Source organism: Coturnix japonica, chromosome 7, assembly GCF_054131305.1.
Source record: "Coturnix japonica strain WE chromosome 7, WE-NBRP24, whole genome shotgun sequence".
In the NCBI taxonomy this organism is placed as follows: Eukaryota; Metazoa; Chordata; class Aves; order Galliformes; family Phasianidae; genus Coturnix; species Coturnix japonica.
Genome location: NC_140669.1, coordinates 31,577,572 through 31,602,401, shown reverse-complemented (window position 1 = coordinate 31,602,401; position 24,830 = coordinate 31,577,572). Strand labels below are relative to the sequence as shown.

The 24,830-nt window shown below is 45.2% G+C and overlaps 1 protein-coding gene and 1 non-coding gene across 5 annotated transcripts; both read left to right on the top strand.

Annotated features, from left to right (window-relative positions):
* Positions 1-3,270: 3,270 nt before the first annotated feature.
* Positions 3,271-23,870, top strand: COPS8 (COP9 signalosome subunit 8). Of its 4 annotated transcripts, XM_085552874.1 has the most exons (11): positions 3,271-3,395; positions 3,527-3,782; positions 4,222-4,435; positions 5,283-5,450; positions 10,437-10,507; positions 11,219-11,267; positions 12,296-12,428; positions 20,058-20,165; positions 20,579-20,641; positions 21,655-21,696; positions 22,402-23,870. In XM_085552874.1, the coding sequence occupies exons 4-11, from the start codon at positions 5,304-5,306 to the stop codon at positions 22,479-22,481; spliced, it is 693 nt and encodes a 230-aa protein (XP_085409000.1). In that variant the 5' UTR covers positions 3,271-3,395; positions 3,527-3,782; positions 4,222-4,435; positions 5,283-5,303; the 3' UTR covers positions 22,482-23,870. The 4 variants fall into 4 exon arrangements, with proteins under 4 accessions (XP_085409000.1, XP_085409001.1, XP_032301686.1 ...); XM_085552875.1 differs by lacking the exons at positions 3,271-3,395; positions 4,222-4,435 and having other exon boundaries at positions 3,539-3,782; XM_032445795.2 differs by lacking the exons at positions 3,271-3,395; positions 3,527-3,782; positions 4,222-4,435 and having other exon boundaries at positions 5,341-5,450.
* TRNAP-AGG (transfer RNA proline (anticodon AGG)) lies at positions 10,808-10,879 on the top strand. The gene has a single exon. It is a non-coding gene; the product is annotated as a tRNA-Pro (tRNA).
* Positions 23,871-24,830: the final 960 nt, after the last annotated feature.

Here is a 24,830-nt window from a genome sequence, read left to right as displayed (position 1 = left end):
TGTGTTGGAGAGATGCCTGCAAGGGGAGCAGGGCTCGTGGTGAGATGACTGTGCTGTGATCTCAGGCACACGGTGTCCATTCCTTCACCCATCCTCCGGCTGACACCTCCACAGGTGTTAAAGATATCAGCTGGCCACCCTCCTGCTGGTGTTTTTCCATCTGCCTGCTCATGACAGCTCGTATTTTTCAAGCCGTAGGGTGGGTGTGCAGAGCAATAGGGCAGTGCCTGAGGATGGGGGCTGGAGCGCAGTGAGAGCTGAGTAACCTACAGCTCAGGGAGCACATAAGCAACTGTTTACAAGGATGGATAGTGATAGGACAAGGAGGGATGGTTTTAAACTAAGGCAGGAGAGGTTTTGGTTTGATATGAGGAAGAAGTTTTTCACTCTTAAGGTAGTGATGCACTGGAACAAGTTGTCCAAGGAGGCTGTGGATGCCCCATCCCTGCAGGCACTCAAGGCCAGGCTGGATGTGGCTCCGGGCAGCCTGGTCTGGTGGTTGGTGACCCTGCACATAGCAGGGGGTTGGAACTGGATGAGCACTGTGGTCCTTTTCAACCCAGGCCATTCTTTGATTCTATGATTCTGTTCTGTGAGCCACACAGTGCTGAGATTTTGGGGTGCATTAGGACCACTGCAAGGCCCTGCTGCACCCATGGGCCTGCACAATGCTCAGCTAGGAGCCAAACATGGGCTAGTAGGTGACAGCTGCATTTGGGAGAAGAAACACAGCGAGCCCTCCAGGTTTATGTCAGTGAATCAGGACAACAAAGTGATTGCTTCCAAGAAACCTGCAATTAGAAATACTTTCCGTGCCTTTGTTGCTCAACAGCATACCAGCATTCTCCAGGGGGAATGGTTTTGTTTCTGTGATCTGTGTGTATCAACAGCTTTGCTGCTGTTGTTGATCCTGAGGGTTTTGGTCCAAAAGCAATGAAAGCACCAATTATGCCATACCTGAAGGTCTGGTCTTATTTGCTCCATGGGTGTGAAGTGGCACAGTGGTTCTTTTATAGACAGCTCTATTAACGAAGGAGCGGGGAAAATGATAAATAACACATGGAGTTATCCAGGATAGGTTACTCACAGGCACTGCACATAGCTGATCTCAAAAATAAATTCCAGCTAAATTCTTTAAAAACCTTAAGGAGGGGGAGAGCGGAGGTGAAACGAGTCAGTCAGCCCTTCAAATGTGCACTCCCAGACCTGCCAGCCTTCATCCAGGAGAAGTGAAGTCGGTCCTGTGTGTCCTCTGACACAGTGCAGGATGCAGCAGGTGAGATGTCAGCAGCCAAACTCCATCCCCTGCATGGACACCCAAAGGCCATCAAAGCACACAAGTTCAGTCCACGTTTGACTTGCAGGGAGTCTTCCAGCCGGCTCTGCTTGGACAGAGGGTAGGACTTCAAAACTCCAGCTCTGGAAATGTGTTTAATCAGGACAAAGCTTAATTAGAGCCGTCTGGAAGGCTTTCTTTCCCCCCCCCCCCTGCAATTCTCTTCTCACGCAAAGCAGAGCTTCAGTCAGTGTGGAGGCTTATTAGGAATTTTAGAAACAGGGTGGATGCTGTTGTCGAAAATGCCTTCTTCAAACAAATGCTCCTTTGGGGGACTTTGAAGTGGTTGAGCTATTTATTCATTTGACTGTCAATGAAGCACTTTCACAGAAAGCTGCTCTAGAAATGGAGCCTTTCCAGGCGTGGTGGGGTGATGGATTGCTGTTCTGTATGGAAATCAGTTAAAATTTCTCAGCCTTCTATTCAAAAGGGAGACTTCTATCACTGGCACAGCAGTTGATCAATTCACCATCGTGCTTTAAACTCAACAACCTCCAGTAACCTAATAAAGATATATTTATATATATATATATGACCAGTTATATGTAATTTAACAAATATATTCCTCCTGTGCCTTCGCCTTACATTACACAGAGGGCATTTTAACAGTTTGAGTGATGTTGCTTTTATGATGCACAAGTCATTTTACTGAACAGCATGACAGAAGTTTGCTCAGGCAGGAATTTCATTAACTTCAGGGTCCTTGTTGCACTTAGTGGCATTGCTCTTGGCACGCAAGAATAATGGGTTCCAGGGCCTGAAATCTCCATTATTTTCCATCCAGTTTATTTAAAAACCATTGGGTGGATTACAAAAGGCTGCTAAACAATGATTATTTGTTGCTGTGCCCAGAAGTTCAGCATTGCAGGGTTCCTTGAGAACGCTTAGGGGTTCTGCAGAAGGAAATGCATGCTGAAAAACAGCCCCTAATTATGGTGTTCTTTATATTTTTTGCACTTAAAGGTTGAAATTTAGCTGCGCCTCTCCCCCTTCTAAACTTTCAGTAGGTAGAAACTGAACTCCAAACTGCCTTTGGGCGCTTGGAGATGTGTCTTCATGGACAAAGCAAGGAGGCTGGCTGCAGTGACATGCAGCTTGTAAAAGCTCCCTGCTGTAGCAGTGTCACTTACAGGCGTATGGAGCAGCATAAGCCAGCCAACACACACTTACTTGTGCAGCAAGCCTTTAAAAACAGACCCACCTTGTCCAGATCTGCTCCCAGACCACTGCCATCTCAGCGTGTTTATGGGTGAGGGATGAATGGTGCCTTGTCGTGGCCAGGTAGCCAGAGCCCACAGCCTGGCTCTGCTCCTCTTGCCAGCCTTTTTATGGGTCCCTGATCCATAGTTAGCGTAAATTAGACAAGACTCCAAAATAAATAGCCTCCTTCTGTGCTCCAGAGCAGGTCGTGCACGTGGGGAATGCCACGTACTGTAAATAAACAGCTAATAAAAGCTCAGTGTTCTGACAGAATAAATAGCTTTGTGGCTTAAATTAAATAGCTACACCAACAGCCAGCGAGCTATGGGGCTGCTGGGTCCATAGCAAAATGCCTTCTTAAGCAGGGCTCCAGCAGAGTCCCATCCTGAACAGCACTGCTGCTGTGTGACCCACAGCTCCCACTCCTGCCCTCTGGGTAGGACAGATCATAGAACTGTAGAACCATAGAATGGCCTGGGTTGAAAAGGCCTGCAATGCTCATCTGGTTTCAACACCCTCCTATGCGCAGGGTCACCAACCAGCAGACCAGGCTGCCCAGAGCCACATCCAGCCTGGCCTTGAATGCCTGCAGGGATGGGGCATCCACAGCCTCTTTGAGCAACTTGTTCCAGTGTGTCACCACCCTCTGGGTGAAAAACTTCCAAGATTCAACCTAAACCTCCATTGTCTCACTTTAAAACCATTCCCCCTTGTCCTATCACTATCCATCCCTGTAAACAGCCATTCCCCCTGGTTCTTGCCTTACTTTGGCCACCCTTTTTTAAGAAGGATGGTGCAGAAAGAAATCCCAATTGAAAGAATGATGGTGTGGCATTGCTAATGCACCAAGGTTTGACAGGTAATTTAATGTACCAGTGTGGCAAAACACAGGCTACTATGGAGAAAGCCACTCACAGTGATAGTGGCATTCAAAGAAGGTGGAAATTATTTGGTAATAATTTGCTAATATTACGCTTTCTTTTCATTCAGCTTTCACTGCATGGGATCATTAAATGAATGTCACAGGAACTCTGGAGGTGGTAGGAAATCAGAGCAGCCGGGAGAGCTGAAACAACTGCAAGGGCAAGAAAAATATTTTGCAAAGGAAACTTCACTGAACTCTTCCACAGAAGACAAAGGGGGTGAAAAGGAGCAACTTTCTGTTTCATTTTGAATGGATATTTTTCCGCTTGCTTTGCTTTCCTGAAGACAAAAAAAAAACCACATCAGATGCTTTCATCAGAAGGTAATTCTGCTTGAAATGCCTGGTAGATGAAGCAAGGCTTTCATTGCTCAGCTCTCCCTGCTGGGGTGGGTCACCTTTTCTAACGTGGGTGCTGGGCTGGAACTGGCTGGTTTTTCATGGACATTGGTATTGGGTTGTCCTTGAAGATGGCCCTTTGTGCTGGGGTTGTGCAATGCTTTGTTTTGGCTCACAGGCAGAACTAAAAGCAGAATTTAGGGATCTCATTTATTGTCAGTCTGGAACCCATTAGGGTAAAACTGATCAGACACTGATGTTATGAGTTTCACTCTTGCTGCTGTTGTGATCATAAACTCACACAATTCCTTGTTTATGGAGTATGTATGTCTCTTTGTTTAGCCTGGGAATTGTTTTAATGCTGTATGATGTCGCTCCAGTCTTTTAACCAACTTTCCTTTATTGATTACTACGCTCCTTTTAGATTTAAAGTCCCAGCCCATGCTAGAAGCCCATCTCCCCACACCACTGTCCCATTAGTGATGTCAAACCAGTCCTTTCCAGCAGAGCACAGACCCCATGTCAGCACTCCCCAAATCCTGCATACCCATCAGGCCAATCAAGACATGATTAAGAAGTCACAAAACCCACAGTGAGAGGAATAAACCAGTGTGGACAATGGCGATGCTAATTGCCTGGTAAGTCTGTACTCAGCACTTCAAGGCTCCTTTCCAGCTGGCTATGCCCAGCTTTACTCTTCCCAACACAGAGGCAAACTTGCAACATGATTACAGTGGCTGCATCTCTCTGCCTCACGCCTACTCACTACAAGCTGCTCCTTTTTGGTGTCCCACAGCACTGGTGCCTAGAAATGGAAACCCACCCTTACGTAGACCTATACATTATCTCTTTCTAATCCCTTTTTGCCTCATGCTCCTTTTCTGACCATGATGTTTAGCCCCTACCTGAATGCTGTGGGAGCATCTTTGCCACGTCTCCAGCATCTGATGCCCAACCCCTGCTGCATAGCATTACCATCCAACCTGTGCACACCTATCTGCTCTTCAGTATTGCCTTCTCCATTTGAACTCTGTATTTTCTTTTCTTAGAAAGCTTCATTTCACATGAAACCACCAAGATACAAAATATAGGAATGTATGAAGCTTGCCATAAAACCCAAACCTCTCTAATGAAAAACTTCAGCCAGGAGAAGCAAACTCTGTTTCATGTCAAGAGGTCCCAGGCGCACTTTTTGGCAAAAAATAATGCAGGAAGAGGCTCTGCAGGACTCTTGCTTTTACCTGTTGTTTCCTGGGGAGCAAGGAAGATGTCCTGTGTGGGATGGGAGGGGAGCGCTGGGGACATCCTCTCATCCTGGCAAAGGAAGTGGTGGATGGAGAGGTAGGACAGAACCTCTCTGTCACAGAGACTTGGACCAAAAGGCTGTGCTGTGAAATATTTATTGTGTGGCATGTCTGGTGGAGTTAGATTTCTGTCACCAAGCTTTTTTCCGCTTGCTTTGTATCCATCTCACTTCCTTTTCAGACCCGCCTCGTTCCAGCATTTATGGAAAGTATGTGGCAAATGACCAGGAAAGCTTATTTTTCCTGTCCTTGTTTCAAGAGGTGCTTCCCCCGCAGTCCTGCCTGCAAAGACTCAGGGAAATTCAGGATGGAAAGGACCTGTTGGTTTGCTTTTTGTGCTCCTGCCAAGGTGAGAGCTCCCCATACAATGTAGTCCTCAGTGCTTCTGCTATTCCAGCTTCAAATGTTGCAGGTGTCTTGCTGAGATTAAACCTTCCTGTGCTGTGACAGGAAGGTTTAATGCAAGGATGAGAGGTGTCTGTGTGACACATGGGCCTCAAGGTGGCCCAGTTGGAAGGCAAGGTCAGCTCCAGTCCTGTTTGGACTTCTGGTGTGGTGCAGTTCAGGTCTGAGCTCCTGTGTTTGCACCCCTGGTTGTAATGACCTGAGTGTGTCCCCTTGCTATGGGCATGCACCAAACCCAGTGAGAAGGGCTGGCCTGTTTAAAACCACAGAGGTTAACCACTTTTAAACACAAGATTAAGGCCTCTGTGCTAGCTGACCAGAGGGTCTGCTTCTAGACTGAGCACGCTGCAGTTGCATTAGCAAGGTGGAGAAGCACCCACCAAATGCAGCACAAGGCATTTGCTGACTGTGGTTGGAATCCTGCTTCGTTGGCCCCTCATCTGCTGAGCTTTTCAAGTGAATGTGGTGCAAATACTCAGAAGGGAGAAATGCTGACACTGAAAGCAGACAGCAAGCTGCAGGATTGTGTCAGCATTGCACTTGTGTTACTTCAATGCCTGCAGGTCCCCAGGGCTAGATACAATGATGTCCACAGCTTCTGGGAGTCATGGTGCCACTTCTGGCTGGTGGATCCTGCCAACAAGATACAGCTCTGAGCTGATCCTCAGAATCCAAAGAGCAAATGAGCATCACATTTTGACTTGTAGGCCCAGATAGGCACGTCTGAAGGGATGCTCTGGAGGGTCCCCACACCATGAGCAAATCCTCGGCCCCGTACGTGGGGCCACATCTGGATGTGAACCAGCTGTTGGCAGCCTGAGCCACTCACACAAAGAGGCCATTGCAGCACAGGCTTTAGGTCACAGAGAGGAAAGCCCGGGAGCTTGACGCAAGCGTCAGGGCCGTGAAATCTGATTCTGTTGGATGTTATGGGCGAGGAACCTTGAACATCATGGACAGGTGGCTGGGGCTTGGGAAGGGGCTGTAACAAGGCATTGTGGACACAAGATCCTCTTTGTTAGGATGCTGCTGAAGGAGAAGTGACTGTGTGAGAGGTTTCGGCACAGCTGCCTGAACTCCTTACCTCCCTCAGATCAAAGCCTGCTTTTCTAATCGCCTCTTTTATTACCCTCTCCAAAATGCTCTCCTGCCATCCCACTGGGTTCATAGGAGGAACAGGTGTTTTTAACAGGAGATTAATAGTTTTAAAAGCATGACCTGGGAGACACGGCAATGCATCACGCTCCTGTTGAGATGTGGGATGCTGAACGTGGCAGGGAGGTTCATACCAGAGCATCTCCCTTGCTGGTACAGGATGCTCATCTCACCTCACATGGATGATGGTCTGAGGTTGCTTTAGGCAGAGTCTGAGCTGTCTAGAGGCTGCCCAAGCACAAGCCAGATTGTCAAGGGAGGCACTGAGGAGCCCCCCAAGCTCCAAGTGCCGGCAGCAACACTTGGGGTGCCCCATGCATCCCATTCTGCTGACAGGGGTATGATAAGTACCACCGGGGGGCTCCTACACAGGGATGGTTTGCCCCTCACGTGCCCCACTCCAACACTCAAATGTTCATGCTGGGCAAGGGAACCCCCTGTATCCCCCCAGTCTTCCCCTTTTGCACTGCTGATCCTCCTGTCCATCCTCTCAAACCCCCTCTGCTGGACCAGGGATTTCCTCTTCTCCTTTCCTCGAAATCTGGGGGATTTCTGAGCAAGCGAGTTGAGTGGTGCATGGTGAAGAGATGTTATGTTGTTCAAAGATACCAAATGCCTTCACTGTAGAGGACTGAAGTACATGGAGAGCAAGAATTGCTGGCCCAGGAGCCAGGGTTATTTGGAAGGGGACAGAAACTTGGCTGAGGATCCCTTGGAACAAAGCAAAAACAGGAAAATGCATAGACATGCCTCGAGAGTCATAAAAACAAAGTTTAGGTTAAATACACACAGGGTCTCCTTTTCCCTTTGCAGGTTAAGAAAGGGCACCCTGTGCCTGCAGAGCTGCTGGCAGAAGCAATTGCTCCACTTTTTCCTTGCCCATACTTGAGAATAGTGGGAAGCAGAGGGTGGGGTCCCTTTTTTGTCCCCCCTCCCAGCTCTCCAGCATCTCTGGTTTAGACACGTTCCTTTGATTATAATGCCATGCCTGCACATTGCTGCAAACACCTGTTGTTAAAGCGCCATGTGATGCAGAGCAGCACCTTAAATTCACAGTGCTCTATGAAAATGAAACAACATTGGGTTTTTGGGGGAGAAAGGAAATTAATGACTGTGAAAAAGAATGTCTTAGCAGTGTTCCCAGTCTTGGGGATATCCTTGGATGCGCTGCCCCAATGCCAGAGGACGCTGCATCTTTGTGTCAGGGCATTCCCAAGGTAGACCTGAGCTGTTTGGGTTGGCTGCAATGTTACAAGAGGGGAAAGTGGTTGCAGGCTGTAAGCGCTCGGAAAAGGGCTGGGTGTAGGAAATTGCCTCCTCTGGGCACATCAGCCACTTGCTGCTTCCTCTCCGCCTCACACAGCCCATAAAAACAAGGTGTTTGTCCCTTTGATGGCAGTGGGTAGCGTCAAGCAGGCTTTGATGTCATGGAAGGAAATAATGTATTTAGGCACGGCCCTCGCTCGGGTCAGACATAGCTAATATAAATCAGGGTACTGAGGAGATGGGGAAGGGTGTGGAGAAGTTCAACTTGACCCTTTACCACCGTTTTCTTTAACTTTCACGTTAAATTAACTTCCCTATTGTTCCATATCGCTGTGTTACATCTTATTTTTCCCATCAGCATTCTTTTGTTCCCCTGAAAAGCTTTTGAACAAGATGAGAAAGGGAAACCTTTAGTCATCAGCATTGCAGAGCGTGCCTTCAGATCCCAGACAGTGCACGAAAGCGGCAGGGGAAAAATAGAGCTGCCACGACACCCCCAGCAATTGCTCTTGGAAATGGCCTGAGTCTCCTTTGAAAGCAACCTATAGTTCCTTTGGACGCTCAATACTGCAGAACTTGAACCCATTTCCACCACTGCATTAAGATTCATAGTGGGCGTAAATGAGTTTCTGAGATTTCCGTGCCATCATCGCCATAAGGAGCTGAATAAAAATCACATTAAATATACTTTATACTTCTACAACAGCTGGCAGCCAAGTCTTAAAGTGCTTTCCAATCCCACGTGCCAAAGGCAGAACCACAATCCTTTCAAGCCAAAGAGATCTCCCATTAATTTAATCTGTCCAGATTTGCCAGGGGCCACATTTTTAGTGCTTAAATCAAAGAGAAGCTCCCCAAAACAGCAGATGACCCTGTGAACTTTGTGAATGGCCACTGAACTGACCCATTCAGTCACTGGAGATACAAGATGGCGCCCACAAGGCCATCAGTTGACATGGGAGGGGACAGCCTGTAGGAGCTGGGATTTATAGATGAATCCTGCTGGAGCTGAGATGAAGATGAGATATAGGGATATATGATGTACTCTCCAGAGGGCAAGGAGTGTGAGGAGTGGCTGGAATTCCATGGAATATTTCACTTCCAGAGGCTGTTCTTCACTGGGTGGAAGCTCTCAGCTCTCCCAGCATGGCTGTGAGATATGGGAGAGGTGGTAAAGAGGAGGGTGAAAAGCAAACAGAGAGAAAGAGGGGTGGGGGGAGGTTGGGGGCAAGAAAGGGAGAGGAAAGGGGTACTTCTAGCTATATTGCTTGCATGGAATCTGTGGTTCTGGTGGTTTGGGAAGCTCAGCTAACAGCACTGGAAAGCAGCAGCTTCTCCCTTGTCCCAAAAGCTTAATGAAGGACTGTAAAAAATAATACATATATATATAAAAGGGTGCCTGGCTGTCTCGAACGAGAACGAGATTCTGTCATGCTGGGGACAGCGGGACACGTGGAGGCGACCAGGAGATGAACTAGAGCAAACTGGAGCAGAACAACAAACCCACCCTTCTACCTCCCCGTGTTTTATGCCTTTCCCTTGCAGCTGGTGCCCTCTTGTGGATAGCTCTCACCACTCCATTTTTGCCCGAATATATCTATATATCGATAGATATACACCTAGGATACGCTTAGAGGATGTGCATACACAGAGATATCCCATTTTTGCTATCCCATTTTTGCCGTTTTTAAATGGATGTATGCACCCTATCTCTTGCTTATATGTATATACATATATATGTATATATATTATATATTATACACATATATGTTATATATATATCACATGTATATACGTATATATTGTATATTCTACATATACATATACATATATATGTATATACATATACATATATGTGTGTATGTATCTCCTAGAAATATATGTGCGTAGATATGGAGAAGGTATGTATAAGAGAGACATATGGAGGTATGGATGGAGATATATGTATGACTATAACATCCTACACAGAGATATACGGGCTGTACCATAGTATCCAATCCACGTGTAATCCCTTTTATACATCATCCCATAAGCAACGCATAAGAGCGGAACCCAGCCGCCCATTTGCAACCAGACCCACGTTAATAAGAGATAGAAGCCAACCCCCCAGCCCACCCCTTCCCTCCCCGAAGTCCTCCAGAGCATTAGAGAGCTACAGAGAGCGGAGGTGCGTCATGGCTGAGACGGAAATGACGGCAGGCGCGGCCGCCGCCTGAGGGGGGCAGTTGTGTCGGCGGGACGATGCCGGTGGCGGTGATGGCGGAGGGCGGGTTCGGCTTCAGGAAGCTGCTGGAGCAGTGCGAGACTCAGGAGCTGGAGGTGCTGGGGGCCGCTGTGGGGTTGTGGAGGGGCTGGGGTTGGAGCTGGCCGCTTGTGCCGGCCCAAAGGGCCTCGGGGCTGCGGGAGAGTGAGAGCGCTGCGGTGTGGGTTCCTCACAGCGCTGTGGTAATGGCCGTCACACCGAGCTGCTTTATAATGCTTAACAAAGGGATTTGTGCTCGTCCTTTAGGCCCCTGGAGGAATCGCTACACCCCTTGTTTATGGCCAGCTCCTAGCTCTGTACCTGCTGCATAACGACATGTAAGTGGCTCTTGTTAATCTTTAACCTCAGGTCCTGGAGCTGTTAGTATTAATCTGATGCAGATTGATCTGCAGTTATTAGGTTACTAACTAGTCGTGTGACTAACAAGGTGCATGTAAGTAAATGCTGCCAAGAGTTCCCCTGTGTTGGCACTTCCATGTTAAAGAACTGTAGTCCTTTAACAACCCATCAGACTACGTTTAAAAGTAAGATTTGGATTCTTTCCACTTAAAATTGTATTGAAATAGTGTTTATTTATCCAGGCAGAGTCAGTGGCGCTGTGGGATATGAAGACACTCGGCTCGTTGGTCTAGGGGTATGATTCTCGCTTAGGGTGCGAGAGGTCCCGGGTTCAAATCCCGGACGAGCCCTTCTTTTCCAGGTTGGAACTAGATGAACCTGAAAGGTCCCTTTGCAATCTAAGCCATCCTATGATTCTCCAAGGGCAAATTCCATCCCGTGTTGAGGTTGTGTAGTAGGTTGATTCAAGTTAATTTTGATATGATACTGTAGAATTGTGCCATTAACAGAACTTGTACCATTAACAAATTAACTATCAGTGCTTCATTTTTAGCTCTTGCTCTTTAAGTTTCTATTTTTGTTTTATAATACATCAGTGCATTAGTATGTGTGTGTATTTATTAATACATGAACGTTGGTGGGGAGTGTGCTCAGGAAAGGCACTGACAAGTCTTTTAAACTTTCTTTAGGAACAACGCACGGTATCTTTGGAAAAGAATCCCTCCTGCTATCAAATCTGTAAGTACTCCATGATATTCCACTTGATACTAAACCATGTAAGCTTGAAAACAATGACTTATTTCCTCTCTTGAGGTTTCTATTTAAGTAGCTTTGGGCTTGGTTCTGTGCCATGAACACATTACCAGCATGCTGGCCTTCCGAAGATCTTCAAGTTGCAGATCTATCTATTCCTTCTTTTCCTTCTCAGTTAATCTCATGACGTAGTTCTCTAAATCTAGAGGTTTTATTATGAAGCCTCATGTTAAAGAGTAATCAGCTGGAGGAAAGTGGTTGCTCTAAGTATCTGATTCTGGGCTGCAGTTGCCCTCCATGTGAGGATGCAGAATACTTTATGCAGTGAGTTATAACTTGATGTTAGTTGTACCCTCAGATTTCACTTTCTGAAGGTGCTTTGTTTTGCACTGCCTTTGGATCCAAGACACATTTTGAGGCTTTAGCTACTTAAATCAAAGATATTAGTCTATATCCCAGGCTGGTGTTTGGTTACTCTGGTGGAATAGTGTTCATTCTCAACCTGTTGAACAATATGCAACACAGTAGAAATAGCCCTTAAAACCAGTAGTGGGAAAACAGTGAGCATGATACCATTTTAAGCGTGATCCATGTTCAAGACTTTCAAGCTAAATTGCTTTCACAATGCAAACAGCACCTGCACTCTGTAAAGGCTATGTTGAAGAAGGAAGCATCTCTTTGAGGAGGGAATAAGCTGTGCTTGTCCTTTGGCAGCTCCAGTCAGCAGACTGAGTACAAACTATCCTCCTTGGCTTTAGCTGCTTTGCCAGCCTGAATTGATACAACTGCTGTGAGCAGACTTTGCTCTTGTGGGTGATAATCTTTGGCAGAAGGATGGGTCAGGAGTGATAACAGCAATGATAGTTATTAAAACAAGAATTCCCAGTGCTCCTCTCTTCATCATTATGTATATCTGCTTCCAGCGGGGAAAGGAAGGCAGTAGGAATGAGTTTGTATGGAATGGTCTTTGTAGAGGACAGGCAACTCTGAATTAACTGTTTTTGTTATGACAGGCAAATGCTGAGCTTGGTGCAGTTTGGTCAGTAGGACAAAGAATCTGGCAAAGAGACTTCCCAGGAATCTATACGACGATCAGTGCACATCAGTGGTCTGAGACTGTTCAACCAATCATGGAAGCACTGAGAGGTACAAACTGAATTCCTGCAGGTAGCATGTAACCTGAAGTTATCTGTGGATCACAGAATCACAGAATGACCCAGGTTGGAAGGGACCTCAAGGATCATGTAGTTCCAACCCCCCTGCCTGGCAGGGCCACCAAACATACCCATTTACTAGATCAGGTTGCCCAGGGCCCCGTCCAACCTGGTCTTGAACACCTCCAAGGACGGGGCATCCACAAGCTCCCTGGGCAGCCTATTCCAGGACCTAACCACTCTCCTAGTGAAGAACTTCCCCCTAACATCCAACCTAAATCTTCCCTCTTTTAACTTAAAACCATTTCCCCTAGTCCTGCTATTGTCAGCCCTTTCCAAGAGTTTACATTCTTCTTGGAATTTCAAATACCGTTTGTTTTATTCTGTGGTAGCACAATGGACTAGTAGATACACAACTTGCTCAAACTCATTTAACCAAGAATGCTGGCGGTTTGGTTTGGCATTTCATAAGCTTGTAAAAAGTTGCTTTTAAATATGACTTTAAACAAATGGTTTAGCACATACAGCCTGTGTACTGTTAACCTGCTGTCATGGTTTTGTAATTTTGTAATTTTGCTATCAGTATTCCACATCATAACATCATGTCAAGTATGGATACTTCTGTTGAATGTGCAGTCCACAGAAGAAGACTACATATCCCAGAGAACAACAGGAGTAACAATAAGTCACGGGACCAGGACTCTATATAATCTCGTTCCCAGGCTGGAGTGCCCTCCTTCTTCTCTCGAACTTCTCGGAGGGTGGGAAGCGTTCCAGCCGTGTCGCCTAGAGTTCACAGTAGGCCTCTCGGTTTTCGGAGACTCTCTCTCTCTCTGTTTCGTTCGATTTGTTAGCCTTAATTATATTATATTGTGTTATCTTGTATTTCGATATCATATTTAGTAAAATAAGTTTTTCCTCCTTAGATTGTCGCTGTTTTATCCCACTCCCCTTTTCCCCCTCCTTTCCAGGCCCCGGGGGGGGGGCGTGGGGTGGCTTCCCCTGTCACGGGCATAGGTAAATCTAAGTAACCCGTGACAGATTTTTTGGTGGAGAATGCGGGCATAGAGCTTTTTAGCTTTTAGAACAACTCTCTCTTTGCTCTTAAAGAGCTTCGTTACGGGAGTGTTGGGAGTGTTATCTTTCCGTAGCTGCTCACAGAGAACGTGACCTTGAAATACCAGACAAATTGTCAACATTAAGGGCTGCTGCACATTCTCAGCATTGCTATCTAACTTTTGTGTAGAAAACAAAGGGATTTCTTTCTCCCTTAGAGCAAAGCTAGCTAGCTCTGACTTTTACAGAGCCTGCCAGCTATGAATCCACTCTTCATCCCAGTTGCTCTGTTTAAGGGATTGAAAGCAATTATGATCTTCTTAAAGTATTGGTCAACTATTAACACCATAATTTGGTGTTGTGGAATTGTGCAGATATATAGCCTAATAAGGTGGATACTGATGGAGACACCTGCCTGGTACTTTTACGAGATGTGGTATGGTCAGAATTTTGGCATCTACACCTCAGATGGAATTGTGAATCTTACAAACACTTGCATCCCAGATGGAACAGGCAATTTTACAAATACTTGCATCCCAGATGGAACAGGCAATTTTACAAAAACCACCATGTTTAATTCATTGTACAGGCTAAAAAAACCCTTTTTATTTGGGTTGTACTCTCAGATTTCCACACGCTTTTCAATAACTGAGATAGGGTTCATACTTGCACTCATGTTATCACTATCAATGCATGCATATATGTTCCTATGCATTCGTTCTATGCGGAAGTCCCCTCCAGAACCAGAGAATGATGACTGGCAGGGAATATGGAAAGGTTTAGGAAAAGTCTTAGAAGCATGGGGACCCGCAGTGTCATGGGATTTCACTCTTGAACACCTAAGGGACCCTAAGAAATTAAGTGAGTATTTGGGTCAGAGATCTAAGGAGGTAAACCTTATGTGGGGTTTGGCTTATGCATACCGTGCTTTGTATCATACTATTCTGGAGAGAGAGAGTTTCCGATCTGAGATTCAAGCCCAAGTTAATTCTGATCAGTCACAGGAGGCATCAGTAGCAATATCAGTTGCCCCTGTGGAAGGCAAGAAATGGAAACGGGTGTCCACGCGTCTAGAACGAAAAGAAGGAGAAGCACAGGGGGGGGCTGCAGAAGACCCAGGTGCCGGGCATGGAGCAGTACCGAAAAAAGCAAAGGCAAAAACCAAGAGGCATGAAGAAGAGACTGATGATGAGGAGGAAATCACCTATTGTCGACCTCTGAAGCTGACTGAAATCCAAGGCTCAAGAAAGGAGTTCACACGGCGTCAAGATGAAGGTATCCTTGCTTGGTTGCTTCGCTGCTGGGACAACGGGGCCAACAGCTTGTCTCTAGATGGTAATGAAGCTCGCCAACTAGGAAGCATTGCCCAAGATGCAGGTATTGACAGAGGGATTAGCAGATGTTCGGATGGAGCTGCCACTCTCTGGTTGCGGCTGTTAGAAGCCGTGAGAGAAAGGTACCCCTATAAGGATGCTTTGAAGCCTAAATTTGATAGTTGGAATACCGTCCAAAAAGGTATTCAGCGCCTGAGGGAATTGGCCATGGCGAAAATGTTGTACAGCCCTGATCCAAGCGAACTTGACCCTGAGAGAGTGAGGGCCGATCCTGACATGTGGCAGAAAATCACAAGTACAGCACCAGAGAGAATTGCACAGTCATTGGTATCAGGATCTAAAGGATTCGTGGACAGATGGCCCCGAGTTGTTGAGCTGATTATAATGCTTCAAACCATCGATCAGCAGCTCCCCCAACTGCATGCCGCAGTTTCTGCCATCTCACGGCTAGAAAACCGAGTAGATGAAATGTGCAAGAAATTGTTTCCATCAACTAATTGTAATGATCCTGTAATAGTATCAGAAACAACTGATGAAGGTCAATCCTCGTACGGGCCACCAGGTCTAATGAAGGATCTGATCAAACTAGTCCAGTCCTACTCCCCACCTGCATCATCAAAAGTCTCAGCTGTTAAACGCACACGCTTCCCAGCTCGAGCAAAGAACAACAGTACGATTGCACCGCGTGTTTCCATGTGGCGCTACCTACGTGACCGTGGAGAAGACATGAGGAAGTGGCATGATCAGCCTACTTCTGCACTACGAGCACGGGTGAAAGAACTGCTAGACATACCAACCACCAGTGGAGTTGCTCCAGTCATCACAGGTAACCAATAGAGGGGCCCTGCCCTCAGTCAGGGGAGGGAAAGGGATAATAGAGTTTATTGGACTGTGTGGATTCGATGGCCTGGCACATCAGAACCACAGGAATATAAGGCGCTGGTGGATACCGGTGCACAGTGCACCCTAATGCCCTCCAGTCATGAAGGGACAGAATCAATCCATATTTCTGGAGTGACTGGGGGCTCTCAAGAATTGACTGTGCTGGAGGCTGAAATAAGCCTCACTGGCAAAGACTGGCAAAAACATCCTATTGTGACTGGCCCAGGGGCTCCATGTATACTGGGTATTGATTACCTCAGAAGGGGGCATTTCAAGGATCCTAAGGGGTATCGATGGGCCTTTGGGATAGCTGCTGTAGACATGGACAACATTAAGCAGCTGTCTGTTTTGCCTGGCCTGTCAGAGGACCCGTCTGTTGTGGGGCTGCTACGAGTAAAAGAGCAGCAGGTACCGGTTGCTACAAAGACAGTGCACAGACGGCAGTATCGCACCAACAGGGATTCCTTGCTCCCCATTCATGATTTGATTCGCCAGTTGGAGAATCAGGGAGTGATCAGTAAAACTCACTCACCTTTTAACAGTCCCATATGGCCAGTGCGTAAAGCCAGTGGAGAATGGAGGCTGACAGTAGACTACCGTGGCCTGAATGAGGTCACACCCCCATTGAGCGCTGCTGTGCCGGACATGTTGGAACTCCAGTACGAGCTGGAGTCAAAAGCAGCCAAATGGTATGCCACCATTGACATTGCCAATGCCTTCTTTTCTATTCCTTTGGCCGCAGAATGCAAGCCACAGTTTGCCTTCACCTGGAGGGGCATTCAGTATACTTGGAACCGTTTGCCCCAGGGGTGGAAACACAGCCCAACCATTTGCCATGGGTTGGTCCAAACTATACTGGAACAGGGTGGTGCTCCTGAACACCTGCAGTACATTGATGACATTGTTGTGTGGGGCGATACAGCAGAAGAAGTTTTCACAAAAGGAGAGCAGATAATCCGGATTCTTCTACAAGCTGGCTTTGCTATTAAGCGAAGCAAAGTAAAAGGACCTGCCCAGGAAATTCAGTTCTTAGGTATAAAGTGGCAGGATGGACGTCGTCACATCCCAGCAGATGTGATCGACAAAATCACTGCCATGTCTCCACCAACTAGCAAGAAAGAGACACAATCTTTCCTGGGTGCAGTAGGCTTTTGGAGGATGCACATTCCAAACTACAGCCTCATTGTAAGCCCCCTTTATCAGGTAACGCGGAAGAAGAATGATTTTGCATGGGGCCCTGAGCAGCAGCAGGCTTTTGAACAGATTAAACAAGAGATAGCCCGTGCTGTAGCCCTGGGGCCAGTACGGACTGGACAGGATGTAAAGAACATCCTCTACACTGCTGCTGGAGAGAAAGGCCCTACTTGGAGTTTGTGGCAAAGAGCCTCAGGAGAGACCCGAGGCCGACCCCTGGGATTCTGGAGTCGATCATATAAGGGGTCTGAAGAGTGCTACACTCCAACTGAGAAGGAGATCTTAGCTGCGTATGAGGGGGTTCGGGCTGCTTCCGAAGTAGTCGGGACTGAAACACAGCTCCTTTTGGCACCTCGACTGCCAGTGCTGAACTGGATGTTCAAAGGACAGGTTCCCTCCACCCATCATGCTACTGATGTCACCTGGAGCAAGTGGATTACGCTGATTACACAGCGAGCGCGAATGGGAAACCTCAATCGTCCAGGAATCCTAGAGGTAATCATGGACTGGCCTGAAGATAAAAAGTTTGGAACATCACCAGCAGAAGAGGTATCACGTGCTAAAGAGGCCCCACCATACAACGAATTACCAGAAAATGAAAAGAAATATGCCCTATTCACAGACGGATCATGTCGCATTGTAGGGAAGCATCGCAAATGGAAAGCTGCTGTGTGGAGCCCCACACGACAGGTTGCAGAGGCCACTGAAGGTAAGGGAGAATCAAGTCAGTTTGCAGAGGTAAAAGCTGTCCAGCTGGCCTTAGATGTTGCTGAACGGGAGAGGTGGCCAATGCTGTATCTTTATACTGACTCATGGATGGTGGCAAATGCCTTATGGGGGTGGTTACAGCGGTGGGAACAAAATAACTGGCAACGGAGGGGAAAATCTGTTTGGGCCGCTGAACTATGGAAGGACATTGCTTCCCGAACAAAGAATATGGTTGTAAAGGTGCGTCATGTGGATGCACATGTGCCCAAAAGTCGGGCTACTGAAGAACAACAAAACAACCATCAGGTAGATAAAGCTGCTAGAATTGAGGTGGCTCAAATCGACTTGGATTGGCAGAATAAGGGCGAATTATTTCTAGCTCGATGGGCTCATGAGACCTCAGGCCATCAAGGAAGAGACGCAACATATAAGTGGGCCAGAGACCGAGGGGTGGACTTAACCATGGACGCTATTGCGCAGGTTATTCATGATTGTGAAACATGTGCCATAATTAAACAAGCCAGAAGGATGAAACCTCTCTGGGAGGAAGGGCGATGGCAAAAGTATAAATATGGGGAGGCGTGGCAGGTTGATTATATCACCTTGCCACGATCTCGCAGTGGTAAGTGTTATGTACTCACTATGGTAGAGGCAACCACTGGGTGGCTTGAAACATACGCAGTACCCCATGCAACTGCTCGAAACACCATATTAGGTCTTGAGAAACAAGTCCTGTGGCGACATGGCACCCCAGAAAGAATTGAATCTGATAATGGGACACATTTCAAAAATTCTCTTATAAATACTTGGGCCAAAGATCATGGCATTGAGTGGATTTATCATATTCCCTACCATGCACCAGCTTCTGGTAAAATTGAACGATATAATGGGTTGTTGAAAACTATGTTGAAAGCAATGGGTGGTGGAACATTTAAGCACTGGGAGAAGAATCTGGCAGAAGCCACTTGGCTGGTCAATACTAGAGGATCTGTCAATCGTGATGGTCCTAGTCAATCTAGCCCCCTACACACTGTAGAAGGAGATAAGGTCCCTGTTATACATGTAAAGAACATGTTGGGAAAAGCTGTTTGGGTCCTTCCAGCTTCTGGAAAGGGCAAACCTATCCGTGGAACTGTCTTTGCCCAGGGACCTGGGTGCACTTGGTGGGTAATGCAGAAGGATGGGGATGTTCAATGTGTGCCACAAGGGAATTTGATGCTGGGGGAGTGCAGTCAATAATTTTATGTATCTATATATATATATATATGTTTGCATGTGTAGTGTATTTTAGTTATTATAGTTGTACATTTAGTTATGTTACATGCAATTCTACTATTTAGCTATCACAATTTTACATACGTGTATATATATGTATATATATGTATATATTAACCATGATGTAATAATGTAGAATAAGGGGTGGAATGTCATGGTTTTGTAATTTTGTAATTTTGCTATCAGTATTCCACATCATAACATCATGTCAAGTATGGATACTTCTGTTGAATGTGCAGTCCACAGAAGAAGACTACATATCCCAGAGAACAACAGGAGTAACAATAAGTCACGGGACCAGGACTCTATATAATCTCGTTCCCAGGCTGGAGTGCCCTCCTTCTTCTCTCGAACTTCTCGGAGGGTGGGAAGCGTTCCAGCCGTGTCGCCTAGAGTTCACAGTAGGCCTCTCGGTTTTCGGAGACTCTCTCTCTCTCTGTTTCGTTCGATTTGTTAGCCTTAATTATATTATATTGTGTTATCTTGTATTTCGATATCATATTTAGTAAAATAAGTTTTTCCTCCTTAGATTGTCGCTGTTTTATCCCACTCCCCTTTTCCCCCTCCTTTCCAGGCCCCGGGGGGGGGGCGTGGGGTGGCTTCCCCTGTCACGGGCATAGGTAAATCTAAGTAACCCGTGACACCTGCAGATGACCAGACTTGCTACTAGAGGGCACTACAGGCTGTTAAGAAGCTTCTGGAGTGTTTTGCAATAACAAATTTTCTGTGGTTTTGGGAACAACTGCTTTGCAGATGCTTTGCTATCAAAGCAGACCTGGTGTGGGGGGAAGAAAAAGCATGAATACTTGTTACTAATTGCTATTTTTTAATGATTTGTTCGTGGTTGTCTAATTCTGAACAATTTGAGGCAAGTTTTACTTCTAATGGTGAATGCTGCCTAAAGCTGAGCATCCCACACTGCAGTTTGCCTGTGAATGGTGGCACCCAAACTGCATCTGGAGATGAAATGCTGTCCCTGAGGTGTTTTCTCATGGCACAAACCAGCTGTTGTCTCGGTGACCCTTGAGACTTGAATAAATTGTTGGGAGAATGTTGAGGTTTTAGTGGTTTTCCAAATGGATTTTGTGCTGTTTGAATTGAAAGTGTTATCTCAGATTTCCCAGCTATGGAGTTGAGCGTACTGTCTATTTACAGCATTTCTCTCTTTCTAGATGCAACTAGGAGGCGAGCTTTCGGACTGGTTTCTCAGGCGTATACCTCAATAGTTGCAGATGATTTTGCAGCCTTTGTTGGGCTTCCTGTAGAAGAAGCTGTGAAAGGTACTTTGTATCTCTGAGATTTCTGCAAGTGGTCAGAACTATAGGTGGTGGTAAATAGAAACGTGTACAAATGCAGAAATTATGATAAATAAAATTGGAGAGGCAGTAAATAGTGGTAAATTGCTTAGCAAATAGTAGTTTGGGATAAACGCTTTACCATTGGTGTTTTCCTCTTCTGTGTGTGGTGTGTCAAAGCAATTCACCAGTGAACATAAAGTGAAAGATGAGAAGGCTCACGTGCTGTAATTTCAAGAGCTTGTTTGATGAACTAAACATCTGAATGCCCATAAGAAGTGTCCTGGGTTTGTAGCAGGGCACTGAGATGCTTTTATGTTGGTCTCAGTGTGCATCTGTTTTGGTTCTGGTAGTTATATACGGTTTGTTCTTACGGATATAAAAACATGTCTTTTCAGGTGTATTAGAACAGGGCTGGCAAGCTGACTTCACCACCCGTATGGTAATGCCTAAGAAGCCAGGTAGGTGGGGCTGTTATTTCATGAGACATTGAATTTAACGTTTTTTAATAATCAGATGCTAGTTTTTAATATAAATTTTGCATAATATTCTTCTATGTATTTTATATGGACTTAAGCAGCTGGGAAACATGGAATGTTTGTAAAGTGTAGGATGTACAAATTAGTGAGTTTAGTTTAAGGTTACCAGCAGTCTGAGTTAAACCAAATCCTCAAATTAACATGTAAAGCAAACAGGATATGCTACGGTTTCTCCTTCTCCTCCTCTGCTGTTGGCTCTGGTTCAGTGGATGTTGGATGACCTCAAACAACACGTCTCAATATCAATGAGCAAAAATAAACCATTTTCAAACCTAAGAAGTTTTGTTGGGAGAAGTTGAACTTCAGGCAGGAATTTAGTAGATATTTGGTCTGAGGACCTGAAGTTGTTGGTATTATTTCCTTTGGTTTTCAACTATTGTGCTGTTAGTAACAGGATCAACGTTTCTGCAAAAACACATCTTTTCTAAGGTGGTATCTAGGACTGTTTTCTGTCTGAAACAACAACAAGCGTTAAGCTGTGAAGGCAGATATATATTCTCTTAAGCTGTATGGTACAGCTCTGGAAATAGGAGCCCAATTGTCACGTAGCTAACATCTAAGAGCAGGAGGAGGAAAGAATCTTTTATATGGGCAGGGTTCTTAGGTGTTCAGAGCGCAGAACATCTTATTAAACTCGTGTCAGACGAGGTGCTAGAATTGTTTTCTCTGGGCAGACAGAACCAGCCAAAGTCCTGAGCTTTTGCCTATGATCAAAAAGGGCTTTTTTTTCCTACAAATGGGACAAAAAGAGGCAGTCTGTTTTGAAGCTGCATGTTATTCACTGGACGTTGAGTATTGTGCATTTTAATTCTAAAGTAAAACGTTATCCTGAATAGGCCTAGTTTTAATTACCTTTTTTAATGCAGTTTTGGCTTGATGTGTGCGACTGTTTAAAATCAGTGCAGCGGGCTAACTTCTGTTGTATTTTTCCATAGGTGCACTGGAAGCTTCCTTTAACAGATTTATTCCTTCATCAGGTATTTCATGTTTCCTACTTGCACGTGTTGGTGACATGCATGATTAATATAAAGAGTTTCATCAGCACTACAAAGTATAACTTGAATCCTAGAGAATTATGTCTGTTCCTCACAAACATAATTGGGCTACTTAGATGTTTGTCTTCTCTTCCTCTTACATATGAATCTACATCATAAGCAGTGCCCAAAACATTTGCCAGAAGTGTCCAAAATGTGGGTTTTAATCACTTGTCTTCCAGTCTATCCTTACTGTACTAAGCTAGCATTTATACAAGTAGCTGTACATGCACTGCCCTTTTCCACAACCTGTGCAGTGCTTTTTGTTAGCATGATAACCCATTAGATCCATTATGTTCAGTATGAAAACTTGTAAGGAAAGGAGCAGCTGAAGAGCTCTGGGAATCTTTTTTTTCTCAAGTGGAGATGCTGTCAATCCTCATTATTGACAGATTCCAATATATACAACATGGAAGCATGCTGAAAACTGGAACTTGTTACGAGTACCTTTGCTATTAGTAGCTCTTGGACAACTTGGTGTTGCAGATGACAGAAAAGTAGTCTGTCAGCTAAAGCTGTGTAGTTAAGAGAGCGAACTTAGGTATGTGCCCTGTTAGTGTCTCAAGTTTAAGCTTTCCTTGCTGCTGTGATGGATGGTTGATTTGCATTCTTCATTTCATTGATGTTGTGTTTGTTTTGTTTTTCTAGAACCCGCTCCAGTTCCACCGATTCCAAATGAACAGCAGTTGGCCAGATTGACCGACTATGTGGCTTTCCTTGAGAATTGATGAACCTGCCTCTCTGTCTAGAGCAACTTGGGAATCCTGTGTACTGACAGTTCTAGGAATCTAAGACTTATTTTGTATTTGTTAAATGTTGCAGCATCCCCTTTCAAATGTGTAAAGTATACAGTGTATGTTATCCTAGTTTGTTTTGCCAAAGCCAAGCTAGCAATTGAAACAATCCTTTAACTTCTGTAATACTTCTTCAGTAGGCACACAGCAGTATTACACAGTAAGGTTCTTTTTACTGACTTGTAGCCAAGAGATGCAGAACTTTGTTCAGGTATATCAAAAGTGGAGAAGAAAAGGTTGAGTAATGAGGCAAATTAATGGTATTAGGGGGTTAATGTTACTTGGTTACATGCTTCTGTGGTGAGCACTGCAGTGCTTGGTGCAGGTCAGTTGCATATTTATCTAAAGTACAAAGTGACAGGCTGCTCTACCTGCATCTGTAGAGAATGTTTTGATGGAACAGTAACAAAGCAACTTACAGGAACACTTTTGGAAGTCTTGGATGTTTTTTCTTCTAGTTGATATTTTTTTTTCCTTGGTGGTCTCTGTAGTTTAATTGAAATCTTCTTTTTTGGTTTGATTGTAATGTCATGTTGGGCATATTTTTATGGCAGAATGATTGGAGGCCTCTAAGGAAAGGCAAAGATTCGCTTTGAGGAATAAATGTTTTACTTTTGGAGGTTTTATTCCTCAGTACACATAGGACGCTAGGTATTTTGCTTGGAAACCATATACCTTCTCAAAGTCTGTCATAGTGTGGTTCTTTCCAGTACATTGAACCTGGATCTGCTACAAACAGCTCTCCACCCACCTTTAAGCTTCTTTTCTGAATTACTTCTGCAGTTATTGGAAAGGACCTTAGAAATGGGCTACCGAAATCAGATCAGATTCCTCGAGTGAATTGGCCAGTCAGGAGAAGGCGAATTTTGTGCTGCAATGTCAGTCTGAGGATTAAATTTCCTATACCAGAGCACTACTTAAGCTGAGAGTGGATTTTAGAAACAAAAAGATGAGTTGCATTCCCAGGCTTTTTACCATTCTTAGGATGGTAAAGACTTGGAGAATAGTGGTGCTTGAAAGGGCAGTGCATGCCATCGCTCACTTCTAATCCCCCTTTATCACCATCATATTCAGTGGTTTGTTGATGTCAGGTGTGCTCTGTTATGATTGTTTTTCCAGTGTGCACTACCTACTGTACATTCTCTTGTTGGGGGATGTGTTAGCAGGGAGGAATTCTAAACTGTGCACTGCTGCTTTGAGAGCTCCCTTTATATGTAAACATTTAGTCAAAATGATTATTTATTTGGAAGTAACCTAAGACTTGGAATGCTAAATATGATGCAAACTTATCTTCAGTGATATTAAAGAACATGTTTACACTGACCTCGTGTACCTTGTTTTCAATTGTCTTCTGAGTGCGGTTCTGGTTTGGCTTGTTTTTCAATGGATTCTGATTGGCCTAATTTGAACAGGGCTAGTTAAAGATAAATGTAGTGCTTTGTCTACACAGGTGTCTAGAGCAACTTGATGTTTATGTGGGAATGAAAATACTGGCCTTGAGGTGTCATGTACAAAGGGGTAAGCAGTTGAACTAAGTGCAGCTTTTCCCTTTGTGTATATATCAGGCAATTTTGTTGGTGTTTTTTGTGGATGCTGGTAATCCGTGACTTAAATGTAGTAGTTGGATTCTTGTGATCTGTCAATTTTATCAAGTTCATTGTTTTGAGGTGGTGTCTGGTCTGCTGCAGACCTAAAGGTGATTTTTAGTTTTGGGTGTGCACTTAACCCATTTCATGCCTGGAGTTCTATGCTTCTAGCCACGCTGTTCTGTGTCATCACCTTTGCCATCTAAGCTAGTCCAGAGCTTTCATCTTGCTTGCCCTTATTTGTGCCCACTGCTTCAGCAGCAAGCTGTTCTGCTTGTTTCCAATCCTTTTGAAAACTGCCTTCTCTTGAGCACGGGGGAATAGATACAAAGCTGCTTGCATAACACAGTTCTGTACTTCCTCAATACTTCTTTTTTAATTTGCTTTTTCCCCTTCAGTGTAAATGCCGCTTGATTCTCTTGTATGGATACTGATCATCTCCGTGTTGGTATTCAGGTTTAAATGAGCAGGTGAGGAGTAGGTTGAATTCTAATATCTCTAGTTCTCTTATGGAATCTTAAGTGTTGGTGCAGTGGGGATATTAGATCCAAATGAAACCCTGTACTTAGTCTGAGCAAGGCAAATGCTACATATTACTGAATTGGTGAGGCACTTTGAAAAGGTTGCATTGAGAGGTGGTGGATACCCAGTCCTTGGAGACTTCTAAGGTGAGGCTGTATCAAGCTCTGGGCAACCT

Excerpts from the sequence above, each read along its gene's own strand:
- COPS8 (XM_085552874.1), top strand. The coding sequence starts at position 5,304 with ATGGAAAGTATGTGGCAAATGACCAGGAAAGCTTATTTTTCCTGTCCT. Across the intron at positions 11,268-12,295 it reads TCCCTCCTGCTATCAAATCT|GCAAATGCTGAGCTTGGTGC; the intron begins GTAAGTACTCCA and ends TTGTTATGACAG. Across the intron at positions 21,697-22,401 it reads CAGATTTATTCCTTCATCAG|AACCCGCTCCAGTTCCACCG; the intron begins GTATTTCATGTT and ends TTGTTTTTCTAG.